The sequence below is a fragment of the Phyllostomus hastatus genome, unplaced genomic scaffold (assembly GCF_019186645.2).
Source record: "Phyllostomus hastatus isolate PE091 unplaced genomic scaffold, TTU_PhHast_1.1 phas_scaffold_182, whole genome shotgun sequence".
In the NCBI taxonomy this organism is placed as follows: Eukaryota; Metazoa; Chordata; class Mammalia; order Chiroptera; family Phyllostomidae; genus Phyllostomus; species Phyllostomus hastatus.
This window is the reverse complement of record NW_025334013.1, coordinates 9,384,337-9,398,129: the sequence shown is the minus strand read 5'-3', so window position 1 is coordinate 9,398,129 and position 13,793 is coordinate 9,384,337. Positions and strand designations below refer to the sequence as shown.

The 13,793-nt window shown below is 48.2% G+C and overlaps 1 protein-coding gene across 2 annotated transcripts in view; it reads left to right on the top strand.

The window, feature by feature from the left end:
• FBXO42 (F-box protein 42) overlaps positions 1-12,872 on the top strand; it is an 83,947-nt gene extending 71,075 nt beyond the window's left edge. Inside the window, exons 5-11 of one of the 2 annotated variants that reach the window (XR_006787960.1) lie at positions 3,653-3,806; positions 4,182-4,292; positions 5,936-6,032; positions 6,509-6,565; positions 7,413-7,529; positions 8,050-9,630; positions 11,292-12,872. Coding sequence is in view for 1 of the 2 variants with exons in the window: in XM_045858957.1 (XP_045714913.1) it covers positions 3,653-3,806; positions 4,182-4,292; positions 5,936-6,032; positions 6,509-6,565; positions 7,413-7,529; positions 8,050-9,165 (1,652 nt within the window). In the remaining variant the exon portion in view is untranslated. Of the gene's footprint in view, positions 1-3,652; positions 3,807-4,181; positions 4,293-5,935; positions 6,033-6,508; positions 6,566-7,412; positions 7,530-8,049 lie in introns of both variants that reach the window. The other variant, XM_045858957.1, reaches the window with a different exon arrangement.
• Positions 12,873-13,793: the final 921 nt, after the last annotated feature.

Here is a 13,793-nt window from a genome sequence, read left to right as displayed (position 1 = left end):
TGAGCTAAGTAAATTATTATGCCAGGAATGCTCCAACCATATACTAGTAGTTAAATATGTTCTGTTCTCAAACTGTTCCATGTGGATGGCAGTACTGTCAGCTGTGTACAGCTAATTGACCTTGTATTAACTTCACGGGGATTTGAAGTGCCTGCTTAATAACCATAGCAGGCACTGTTCTAAAAACATTGCATGATTTAATCTACTCAGTCTTCACAACCACCGTGTGAGGCAGATGCTGTCATCGCTCCATCTCACAGATACAGACGCTGATGCAGAGGGAGATCTGCACTGGCCTTCCCCAGCTAGCTACCTGGTTGCAGGGTCCGGCCCAGGCAGGCTGGCTTCAGAACCTGCGGTCTTAACCATAGTTTCTCATGTTAAACCTTTGGTGCTAATTGTGTTTTGGAATTCAGAGTGTTTCAGGTTTAATTAAAAATGGGATATGATGCATATGCCTTTATAATACTTCTAGTGGGGTCTGGAGCAGCACCCTCTAATCAAACTTACTAGTATTTCTGCAGTAACTCATAATGAATACTCATACTGAGTGGATTAAATAAAGACAATCCATAGCTTCATCATTTCAGGTCAAGTTTTGTTGCCAAATGAGTTTTGGAGAAAAAAAAAAAGATTTTTCAGAACCCTGCAGATTTTGGAATGTTGAATAAGCAATTGAGAATTCATTGTACAGAGCCTCTCACAGGGGCTTCTCAGATGGAGTGAGGTTAGGGAAGGTGTAGGAAAAGGGAGTTGCATTGAATTCATAGTTCTCATTTTAAACAACTGAAATACTTTTGTTTTTGTCAAATCAATGAACATGTATCACTTTTTGCAAAGTTTAGCCAATACAGAAAGGCTTTTACAAAGAATAAAGTGAAAATTACCTGTAATCTTACCATTCAGAGAGATCAACTATTTATTGACCTTCTGGACTTCCTTTATTTTATTTTTTTACTTTATTTTTATTTTGATTGTATTTTTTCTGTTACCATTTATCTCCCTCATACCCCCTCGCCCACACAATCACCACACTTGTCTGTGCCCATCAGTTCCTTTGCCTTTTCTATCCATGCCTCCCCAGGAGCTGCCATCCTGCTCTCCATGAGTCGGTCTCTGTTTTCCTCGGTAGTTCAGTTTGGTCAGTAGATTCCACACATGAGTAAATTCATATGCTACTTGTCTTTCACTTACTGGCTTATTTCACTTAGCATAATGTTTTCCAGGTTTACCTCTGCTGTCATAAAGGGTGGAATTTTCTTTTTCACGGCCAAGTAGTATTCCTTTGTGTATATGTACAACAGTGTTATTGACTCCTCTCCTGGTGGGCACTTGGGTGACCTTCTAGACTTTCTGTATGTGCAGTGAACTCATGTAGATTATTGTAAGTGGGCTCAGTTTGCCTAGATTCAGATTCCTTCTCGGACCCTAACTGGATGTGTGGCCTTGGGGAAATGAACCAGTCTGTGCCTCGGTTTCTTTATCTAATGAGTGAAGAGTACAATGGGGCCTATCCATCAGGTTTTTGTGAGGATTAAATGAATGAATGATGTGTAAAGCATTAGGGCAGTGCTAAGAGCATAGTGCCCGTCAACCGTTAGCTGTTTTTATTTCGCATTTTGTCACTTGCTACTTTCAGTTTTCACTTAAAGAGCATGGGAATTATTCACATCAAATAGACACACAATTTTTAATTGCCACGTAGTATTATTTTATATGGATATTTCTTGACCTATTTAAACACTGCAAATGAATATACTTGTATCTAATTCTTTTTTTTATTTGCCCAGCTATCTCATTAGATTAATCCCTGGAAGTGAAATTGCTGATTCAGAGCATACACACTTAAAATTTTTGATACAAATTGCCCAGTTTACATTAAAACTTTTTTGTTTCTATGTTTTTGCTATTTTGTGGACCCATGGTCTGCTTCACTTTATACACTTGATTTTAAAAGCCAGGATTTCCAGTATCTGAAATCCAAACCCAAATTTTGGTCTGGAAGGTTTTTAAATTATTATTCTGGTGAAGTCTGTTACATATTTTATTTGCTTTTTCTAACATTTTCACCGTACTTATGAATTCCAGGGTAAGAACAAGAACTTGAAGCTTTATGTGCCACATCACAGATTAAATCATCTTTGGGTACACTAGCATTTCAACTATACTGTTACATTTAGTTAGGTTTTCTAGTTGGGCTAGGGGCCTTCCTCCTAGGAAGGTAAAAGCTTTTAACTAGTAATCTGCAGTTCTGTGGACTACAGATCTAGAAGACCCCTAGTCATAATTCCTGAGGGGCGGGGGGTGAGGGCGGCAAGAGCTGGCTGCCCCGAGAGCCGCTCCTGGGGAGGGCTGGTTTCTGCGGCGGGTTCTTGCCGTTCCCTTGAGAAGCCTTTCAGAACAGCGGGTGCCGCATAATGCTCTCAGATGCTCACACCGTGTTCCAAAGACTCTCCTCAGTAAGTCGTGTGAAGTCACTCTTGCATTGGCTCCGGGGAAGACAGTCCTCTGCTTTACCTTTTCAACCTCAGGACGTTGTCATTGACGCCCTTAAAGCAGCCTGAGTAGGGCGTTTCAAACCACATTCCCATAACCCCTTGCGGAAGGGGGAAGCCAAGTTGTCCACCTAAATCGGAACGCCTCAGCTGCTGTCAGATTAATGTGTTGTACTATTGCAATTCCTTCTGCCTAAGATTTCCTTTGAAAAATGGATCCTGCACCCGTAGTAACAGCAAAGCAAACTCTTTTTACTAGCCCAGTGTTCACTGACCCTGGCCATTGGTCCTGAGCAGAGTCAAGGCGGCGTGTGGGGGAGCGGGCTGAGAGAAATGGCGATTGTTCTGTCAGAGACCAAAAAGTCTGAAAAGTGTGCTCCTGTGGGATGGGTGTCACTCCTAAAGTGTTCCAGCGTACGCCAGGTGTCCATTGTTTCAAAATTCAGTCACCATAGCTAGCTCAGAGGTCCAGCCTGGAGGGTTTAGCAGCCACTCTTGGTATAAAGGCTTGCCGTTTCACTGGAATACCTTTATATCGAGCCCTGAAAGTCTGCTCCCACGGGTGCTAGTGAGGCCCATAGCTAAGGGCCCGGAGGTCACTGTGGTAACATTTCATTTATGGGACAAATGAGAACTGCATTCTGCCTCCTTTTTGCCTGTGTTTGGTAGCAGCCGTTATTTCCAAGTGGCATCCAGGTATCCAGCCTCCATGCATACTCCTCTCTGGGTCCCTTACATTCTTCCTTTGTACTCTCTGTTGAGCTTATGGATGGGACGGGCAAGAGAGGCTGGCATTTATTGAGCACCTGCTGTGTGCCAGGCACTATGCTCGGTGCTTTGAATGTATTATTTAATGTGCAAAATAGTCTAATGAGCTAGGTACTCTCATCCCTAATTTCAGGTGAGCGAAACCAAGTCTGGAGAGGCTAAGGAACTTTCTTCTAACTCAGGTTTCGCTGTTTTAATTATAAAAGATGTATAAACTGGTGATGGTTTTCTTTCAGACCTATACACCCAGTTCTGTTCTCCCCCTTCTTCTGCTCTGTGGCGTTGGCTCCTCTGGTCACTCTTCCGTGGGAAGGTGATCTGCCGACAGCCTACTTGTGGCTTGTCGTAAGACCGTGAATCCTAACTCTGCTGTCACTGGCTTCTCCCAGGGTCTTATCCTTCCCCCAAAGCCGGAGCGACTCTGGTCGTGTACAAGGACCTGCTGGTGCTGTTCGGCGGCTGGACCCGGCCAAGCCCGTACCCCCTGCACCAGCCAGAAAGGTTCTTTGATGAAATACACACTTACTCGCCCTCTAAAAACTGGTAAGCCGCAAAGATAAGATCTTTCTTTCCAATCTGGAATAAAATATTTTAAATGAGTGGATTTCCTTGTCTTTTTTGTGTGTTCAGAAATCTCCTTGAGAATTTGGTGAAAACTATGGACGCTTTCCCCAGAAAAAACAATTGACACATGCACATATTTTTGCCCACAGTCTCAGAGGGCTGCCAGGACCCCTTAAAACCTAAAGTTAAGAACTCTCATTCCAAAGGGAAAAAGTGGGAGAGGCACATTCCCCTTCTAAGAAATATGGGTGGGCTGGTTAAGAACAGGGATCTCTTTGGTTTTGGCTACTAATTCCCAGGAGTGCCGTGGGTCCAGATGGTTCCTGACTTCTCGGCTTCCTGACTTTATATTAGGTGGAACTGCATTGTGACAACCCATGGGCCGCCTCCCATGGCCGGCCATTCCTCCTGTGTGATAGAGGACAAAATGATCGTCTTTGGTGGCTCCTTGGGATCTCGGCAAATGTAAGTATATTTGCCTTGCTGTCTGTTGTCCTGAAGGTAAGTAGCCCTGGGAATAACAGGTCAGAAAAGTGAACCAGTCAGGGTCAGTGTTGCTGAACATGTCTCAGATTAATCCAGTTAGTTATCTGACCTTGACATTCCAACTTTTCATCCCCTAGTCACGCACCAGTACAGTTGGGAAACTTCCTCCATAGAATCAGGGCTGTGTCATCGCTTTTTGTTTGGTGTGGTTCTCTTCAGTGGGATCAAATTCTGATGGAACCTCCACCTAGTCTGCTTCTACCTGTGCCTGCAGAAGGTCCCCTTCCAAGAAACAGTACTTTGTCTGGCTCTCCTCTGTGCCCAGTTTGTGCCCTTTGGGGCTTCAGAGAAGGAGAGAGGTAGAATAACAGGACAAGTGGAGATGGTTCACTCCAGATGGGCTGGGCTGGGCTGGGCTGGGGGAGTGGGTAGGAGCAAGAAAACTGTGTCAGGTCTGACACACTTCTGTTAGGCTGTTCTTCATACGCACTGTCCTCCCCACCTCTGGCCACAACCGACCAGCTCAGGCCGGAATCCAGAGCTGGAGTCCTCCCTCTGAACCGCTGTGTATCTGATTTGGCAGTCTGAGCTCTCCTCCAGGTGAGGGGGTTAAGGGCTTGAGGTATCAGAGCTCTCACTGCTGTGTTCCAGTGTGTGAATAAACAACTTTACAGAGCAGACCATAAAGCAGAAAATGCCGTCTAGGAGTCTGTCCTTGCCACACTAGTCCCTTGGGGGCTGGAGAGGACAGTTTGTCCTTGATGAAACCACAGCTCTCATTAGCCATGGTGAAATTGCTTTTTGTAGCCAGAATCGGTAAATCATTATTTCCTGCCATTTGAATATTTTTTTCTTCCTTCTGATTTTTGCTTTTGAAAAACTGTATCTTAGCCCTTGTCAGTTAGTTCAGTTGATTAGTGTTGTCCTGATATGCCAGGGTTGCAGGTTCGATACCACCCCTCTGACCCAATCCAGGTACATACAGGAATCAACCAATGACGGCATAAATAAGCGAAACAACAAATTGATGTTTGTCTGTCTGTCTCTCTCTCTCTCTCTCTCTCTCTCTCAAATCAGTGAATAAATTTTTCAAAAGAAAGATTGTACCTTGGCCAGTAGCCGTTTCCTGCTGTCATCTGTTAACTCTTTAGGTATTAGTGTGTGACAACAGGCATGACTCACATAAGCAAGGCCTTATGGGTCAGTGGAAAGAGCAAACGTCTGATGGTCTAGAGACGGGTTCCAAGGGAAGAAGCAGAAGAAGAATACAGTTCATCTCTGCTGGTGTGGCTTGGTGGACTGAGTGCCAGCCTGTGAACCACAGGGTCACTGGTTCTGTTCCCAGTCAGGGCACATGCCTGGGTTGCGGGCCAGGTCCCTGGTTGGGGGCGTACGAGAGGCAACCACACATTGATGTTCCTCTCCCTCTCTTCCTCCTTCCCTTCCCCTTTCTCTAAAAACAAATTAATAAAATCTTTTAAAGAGAAAAATATATAGTTTTAAGTGCTAACTATGAACACGGCACTTTATGGGGCATCTTTGTAAGTGTAACATCATTTATATCAGTTCTTAGGGTCCCCAGTAGCTCCCACTTCCTTCACCCTTGTGTCCTTGTCTTACAGGAGCAATGATGTCTGGGTCCTCGACCTCGAGCAGTGGGCGTGGTCCAAGCCGAACATCTCTGGCCCCAGTCCTCATCCTCGAGGTGGCCAGTCTCAGGTGCTCAGGAATTCAAATAACTACTCAGCAAGCACTGTAGTAGCATCTGTCAGTTAGGTCGGGAGAGGGAGGAGGGAGTCAAGTAAGATGCTAGCACGCATAAGCCGAAAGAGAATTTGTCATTACTTTTGCTGGTATTTGCTTTTCAACTTCTAATGGGTTACATGTATTTTTAGTGGCTTTATATTGTGCCTCTCCTAAAGCATTTACTTTGCTGTTTCATTTCTTAAGAGAACCCTGCATTTTATGTGGTTGGCACTCTCATGTTAATATTTGATCAACAGAATATTTCCATTCAGGTGAATCGTCAGTTTGTTCACAGGGACCAAAACGACATGGGAGAATACAGGGCTTATTATGGTAACTAGAAGTAAGACTCTCACTTCGGAGCTGGGTAGGCTGTTTCATATGCGGCTGAAGCATAGGTCAGATGCTGTGTCTTTATGCTTTCATTTTAAATTTCTTTCTGTCCCCAGATTGTCATAGATGATGCAACTATATTAATCCTTGGAGGATGTGGCGGTCCCAATGCTGTGAGTATGGCTGCTGTGGCGTTCCCATGCGCATGCTGCTGAGTATTCAGACTTGCCTCCCTGTCTCCCATTTCTCAGGGCTTTCTGTGGCATTTTCATTAAGAGCACCTTTCCCTTTGGGTATATAGTCTTTGTAGTTTCTGGCTATTTTCTCTGTTTTTTTTTTGTTTTTTGTTTTTTTTTTTGTGGGGGGAGTAAGGAGTTCTTGTCATCAGAAACAGTAATCTCTTGGATATTCATATCTGTATTTTTTCCTACTCCCACTTCCTCTTTAGGCTGTAAGGTTTACTGCTATCACTCTGTTCAAGGAGGAGTGGGGCGTAAAAGCAGGTTCAGCTCTGACTGGTGTGCCTCAGTGGGTGGGGCCTCGTCCCACAGACCGGAATGTCTTTCAGTTCCCAGTCAAGGCATGTGCCTGGGCTGCGGGTTTGGCCCTCCGCTGGGGGTATGCGAGGGGCACCAGGTTGATGTTTCTCTCGTATGTCGATGTTTCTCTCCCCCTTTCTCCCTCCCTTCCCCTTGCTTTAAAAATAAGTAAATGAAATCTTTAAAAAAAGAGAGATAGAGAATACTGGTTCAGAAAGTTATGGAGACTTATTATCAACCTCAAAATTCAAAACCACTTGAAATCGATTCCATGGGTCACAAGCACAATTTTTTGTGCCTGGCCAATGATAATATGTGAATGAGCAAAGGCACAGATGAATGAGTAACAAAGATTTTGCTATTCTTTCTGAAGAGCCCATACACTCTCGAGACCAGGTGGCACAACCTTGAGATTTCAGGTCTGTGTATGCTTTGTAGCAGGACCTGCCCCTGAGTCCTGCTGGTGGTCCTTCTCTTACAGCTCTTCAAGGATGCCTGGCTGTTGCACATGCACTCGAGTCCCTGGGCCTGGCAGCCACTCAAGGTGGAAAACGAAGACCATGGGGCCCCGGAGCTGTGGTGCCACCCAGCTTGCCGGGTAAGCGGGGAACTGACGGGCCAGCAGGAGGAGAGGTCCCAAAATGTAAAACCAAGTTAACTTGTCAGATTCCCAAGCGAATTTGTATGGAAATTTAAGACATCTGGATGTCACAAAATAGGTAGATCTTAACCATGGCTCCTTGGGAGTTTCTCACATTATGAATCACTGGAAGAAAAACTTAGTGGGCCCCCCTCATCCTTTAAGTCCCAGCTTTAAGCATCTCTTTGTCTACAGAATTTTCTGCAGGATCCCTAAGGATCCCACACACACAAACTGATTCTTCCCCCCACTCTGTCCTTGTTCTGTAAACATAGTTCTAACGCTAGCACATGTCATGCTAGAGCAACAGATTGCTCCCATGTCTGTCTGCCCTTCTGACCTGGAAGGCAGACCACGGTATTTTCATCTCTGTATCTCAGGTACCGGCAGAATGCCTGGCGTGTCCCGGATGCTCGTGATAAAATGTTTGATAGTTGAGTGAATGATCAGAACTGAGCCTAAGTCTTTTGCCTTCCAGGTGGGGCAGTGTGTGGTGGTCTTCAGCCAGGCCCCCAGCGGAAGAGCCCCACTCAGCCCCAGTTTGAACTCGCGCCCGTCACCTATCAGTGCCACCCCTCCAGCCCTGGTCCCCGAAACCCGAGAGTACCGCTCGCAGTCGCCAGTAAGGAGCATGGATGAAGCCCCTTGTGTGAACGGCCGCTGGGGAACACTGCGACCCAGAGCTCAAAGGCAGACCCCCTCGGGTTCCCGGGAAGGAAGCCTTTCCCCAGCCAGAGGAGATGGCTCTCCCGTCCTCAATGGTGGCAGTTTATCTCCAGGAACGGCAGCCGTAGGTGGCTCTTCCTTGGACAGCCCTGTCCAGGCCATGTCTCCTAGCACTCCGTCTACCACCGAGGGGTATGACCTAAAAATGGGCCTTTCTTTGGCCCCGAGACGAGGGTCACTACCAGATCAGAAAGATCTGAGATTGGGATCAATAGATCTGAACTGGGATCTGAAACCCGCTTCCAGTAGCAGCCACGTGGACGGTGTGGACAGCAGGACAGCCGGGGGGAGTGTGAGGCACCTTCCCGAGCAGGCGAACGGCGTGCACACCCCGCCCCACGTGGCCACTGCCCTCGCAGGGGCCGTCTCCCCGGGCGCCCTGCGGCGGAGCCTGGAAGCCATCAAAGCAATGTCATCCAAAGGCCCCTCGGCCTCTGCAGCACTAAGTCCTCCTCTGGGGTCTTCTCCAGGCTCCCCAGGGAGTCAGAACCTGGGCAGTGGGGAGACGGGGCCTGTTCCCCGGCCGGGGCCTGCCCAAGGAGATGGACATTCCTTACCTCCTATTGCCCGCCGCCTGGGCCACCACCCTCCACAGTCCCTGAATGTTGGCAAACCCTTGTACCAGAGTATGAACTGCAAGCCCATGCAGATGTATGTGCTGGACATCAAAGACACCAAGGAGAAGGGGCGGGTCAAGTGGAAAGTATTTAACAGCAGTTCTGTGGTCGGACCTCCTGAAACCAGCCTGCATACAGTGGTACAAGGCAGGGGCGAACTCATCATATTTGGAGGACTCATGGACAAAAAACAGAATGTGAAGTACTATCCAAAAACAAACGCCTTGTACTTTGTTCGAGCAAAGAGATAATATGTTGTAAACCCCTTTCCCTTTCCGTGGCTTTTAATTTGGAACTTTCCAGCGTGCAAGTGTTTGGACTGAGAACTAGGAAAAACAAAGGACAAAATTACTCCCATAAACCAAAACCCCAATTCCCAACCTCACTCACTCCAGGCTGGGGTCAAATCTCCATTAAGAAAAATTATATATAAATATATATTATATAGCCAACTCTGTTTACAAAGAGGGAGAGATCTCTGTCCTGGTTCAGACAAAACCGTTGCTGTGTTTTAGCAGAGGCTGTGCTGCCTTTTTCTACTTTGCTGGTAACAAGACCAAGAATTTAGGGAACAGACTAACACCAGAACTCTCCTGGAGGAACCGAAGAGCCCGCTGTAAATCTTCACGTGGCCTCCTCAGAGTCAGACACAGGAAGGGCCTGCGGCAGGCGCGCCGGCGGAGGTTTCAGATGTGTGTGCTCCTGGCGCTGGCAGGGTAAACGCAACCCGTAGAGAGCTGTCCTTCCCCTTCTCTCAGACCACGGAGGACTGTGGCAGCCTCTCTGTGTGGCGGTGTCTTACGCCTGGCTCCTTCTGCCCTCTGGGACCGGGGGCAGTTGCCCAGCAGAGGATTGTGGTCCATCCTTGTGTGCCAGGCCCCTCGTGAAACAGCGTGTGTGCAGCAACACATGTCCACCTGGTGTCTTTGGGTATTTTGAGTGCTCCCTCTGTGTCTCACAAAACATTTCGGTGTCTGATCGTGGAATTTCCTGACAATCGTGCTTGATTACGAGTTGCCAAAAACCACACTTGTTCTTTCCTTCCCCTTAAAACTTGATCTTCAGAAGCTGCCTTTCTTTTCTGTTTTTCGTTTTGTTTTGTTTTGTTTTGTTTTGTTTTTGCATATGGAGATTTTTTAAAGCTCTAAAACCTTTCTCACTTTTTGTTTCTTTTATAAAAGCTCAAGTGCCCAGAGAGATCTCTTGAAATATTTCTGGAATGCTTTCTCTGGTGTCACTAAGGGGCCGGTAGGGAATTCAAGATGCCAGTGTCATGAGAGATCCTTGAAGCATCATCTACTATTTTTTCTTATGAGCCGCTTTTTACTTCCAAAGCACAGTGGACACCCATCAACAGTTTCTTCTAGAAATTACTTTTGCCCTTGCTGTGACATGCATTTTTCTGCCTGGCTGTTACCCAGTGATTGGGTTGAGTATCAGGAGGCTTGACCTCTTTGATGCATGTTTGACCTTGAGAGCAGCTCCTTCTTTGTGATCATCTTGTTCCTGTGTCGCCCAGACAAGGCTTGGGGTTTTTTATGTCATTTCTGAGATAAGTTGCAACCAGCTGGGGAATTTCTTTGGTTGATGCAGGAAGTTACATGGTCTCTAAAACCATGGCCTGGACACGTTGGAACCACTTAAGTGTGATTTTTGATAATTTCTCATGACTTCTCATCAATGAAAAGAGGATTTTTATTTTGTCTTTTAAGATTTCAATTTTAAAACATTGCATTTCCCATCCCCGCACTCTCTTTTTCTTGTTAGCATTTCCCAAGCACAGCCCGCGGCTGGCCCTGGGTCCTCCTGGCTTCCAGCCCGCACTCCGCAGTCTGTCCGATAGGTGTGTTCACTCCCGTCTCATTGTGTCCTGCCGAGTCCTTTCCCCTAACCATTAGCTTTCACAGTGTGGTCTTGGTGGGAGCCCCCTGGCGCCAGGCCCAGGGAGGGCCCGCTCACAGAGAGGGGCGTGTGTTCCAGAATCGGCCGTCTGTGCTCCCTTAGAGGAGGGGACTGCCACGTGCCTGCTTACTATGGTGTCCAGCTGCTCGTAGCTCAACACACAGCTCTCCAGACTCCCTGCTCCGGGGCTGCTGCCGGTCCTTTTCTGGCAAAGACTGTTAGATCACGTGGGGTCCTTCCTCACGAGAGAAAGCTGGCCTGAAAGATCAGCCACTTGGGCATCGCTGCTGTTGCCGAACCTCGTGTAGGACGTGGCCTTCGTGCGTGGGACGTGCCTCCGAGCTCAGCTCCCGTTTCACTAGAACGTGTCTGGAAGCCTGAAAGCGCAGAATCCCAACTTCGTAACTTTCCTTTTGTCCCCTGGCCTTCCTAAGCGAGCTGTTAACTTGTCCATCCTTCTGCTTTCCCCAAGTAGGCAGGTAACGGAGAGGATTCCTTTAGAAGGTAGCCCGGCTCCTCGGAACTCCCTGGCATCCCCGGACTGCCCGCGCCCCTCGGAACCAGACCGTCTGTTTACAGCTCTTCGAGAAAAATCTGCCTCATGTCTGCCCGGTGGTGTTGGTCTCGGTGGCTCTGGGGCACCGTGAGCATGTACCTTAGGAGAGCGACTCAGCGCAGTCAAGGTGATGGCCTCCTCGGGCCCAAGAAGCCCCACGCGCGGCGGAACTTCAGGCGTCTCGGCCTAGGTGACCGTTTGCACAGCGCCTCGGATGCTTCGGGCGGATCTGATTGAACCACATCTCCGGTTTGGACATGATGCCAATTTTGTCTTAAAACTCACTGAGAAAAATGAGACAAAATATTTTTTTTAAACCCTCAGGAGCACCTAAAGGAAATATTTATCAGTATTTAAGTATTTAAAGTACATTTTGTTTCTACTTGAAGCTTTAACCCCTTCCATTCCTGCAAGTGTGCCTTGGAGAGCCCCCGCGTCACACTGACTTCCCGGCCACCTCGCTGACCCCGGGTGCGAGTCTGAGTCTCTGCCCGCCCTCTCGGACGGAGCTTCCTGCTTCCTCCTGTCGCAGTCTGGGCGGCAGAGAGGGTCCTGCGTTTCTGTTCATATTTTCACCCTTCCTCTGTGTTTGGGTGGGGGGCTCCATGACCTCCGCCCACCCCACATTTTGGGAGCACAGAGTAGGTGCCGAAAAAGCTTAAATTTAGTTGTAAGGCCCTACTGGGCTTATTTTCTTCCCTGCCCACTGTGGATTGATTTGACTTTAATGTTTGAGTTTTTTATATCAAGAGCTGAAACTATGAACTATCCTAAGAACTGTGTTGGACCTCTTTAAAATTAAAAAAAGGGAGAAAAAAAACAACAAATCTTGACGTTGGGGGACAGAAGGCCACCAGCTGACGGAGAATAAAGGGATGCCTCCCTTCCTTTTCACTGTATCTTCCTGGGTTTCCTTCTGCTTTGCCTCTTTCCTTCCCCTTGGAAGTGATACTCCTGATTGGGTTGTCTGTCCCTGTCCACGTGGCGACCCCGGCATGGTGCTGTGCTCCGCTCCGCATTGTCTGTGGCCTCTGGCCAGCAGCGCGCAAGTCCGTGGGGAGGAGCCGAACACACCCGGGGCGAGGAGGCGGAACTCCGAGGCCGGGTCCTGTGCAGCCCCCCCACAAACTACAGAAGGCATGTTTGCATGGTCACCAGTAAGTGGCCCCCTCTCACCATGGTCATTGTCAAATCGGAGCAAATCCGAGGCTCTGCCTCCAGCTCTGCTCCTCTCTCCCAGCTCTGCTCCCCCCCACCAACCAGGGTCCTTGCCATCGCACATCCGGTGTGCCCTGGCGCAGCTGGTGCTGAGCGATGTTTCCCACAGAACTCGGGGGTCCCGGGGGGCTCACCCTGAGAGGATCATTTTAGGCACATACTTGTGTAGGAATGAAACGTGGATATGATTTCATTGATATTTAAATCTGTCAATTTCATTTTTTTGTTGTTTTCCCCTGATGACTTTTTAGCAATTTAACAAATAAAACAAAATAGACAGAATTGTCTGAACTGTTTTATTGGTAGAAAGGAAACAAAGCCGTGATGGAGCGCGAGTGAAGTTGGAAGCGTAGCTGGAAAGCCGTTCCTCTCCAGGAGGGCTGTGTGTGGGGGTGGAGGCGGGGCGTTGCCCTTCCCTGAGGACAACGTCACTCTGTACCGAGACGGCTCTCTCCGTAGTGCTGGAAGGACGTGGTGTTTCAGAGCCTCAGTGCCCCCTGCAGTGGGGACCCAAGCGAGCTGCTGAGCTTGGAGCAGAGCCCCGGGGACCAGGGTGGCATCTACACCACGGCTGGCCTCTGGGGCCTGGAAACAACACAGGGAGTGGTTGGTGCCTGAGAACACCGCCCTGAGGCCTAGAGGCCTGGGCTCTGCTCCCCGCTGCCCCCACGTACAGTTCAGTCTTGGATACAAATTTCCTCACCCATGAATGTAGTAGTTTCTCTTTTATAGCATCGTGAGAATTAAGTGAAGGCGGATGTGAAAAGCACTAGCCCGGCACCTGGCACAGAGTAGGTGCTAAAAAAAAAAATGGTGGCTCTTATTTATAAGTAGCCCTTGAGGAGGATACGGGACCTTGAAGGAATGGGCTGGGCTCAGGGTGGGCATTGCTGGGCGCATGCCCATACTGAGGATTATGCGTGTCTGCAGTTGGTGGGGTCATCTTTTAGATGTCGTGAGAACCTCGGAGGCCTTTGCCTCTCGAGAGCAGCAAGTAGCAGCTGCTGCCATAAATCAGGTCAGAATTGCCCGTAGTTTAATTTCCCTTTCAGGCTTTCTTCTTTGGTTCGCCAATCACATTCGGCCTCTGGTACATTCAAAGGTACATTTAGTTGGCTCTCCGTTTGGAAGTATCAGTTGGGAGCCGACACCATGAGTCTGCCCACTTGTGTGGGGACCTAGGAAGAGCCAGGCGCCACAGGG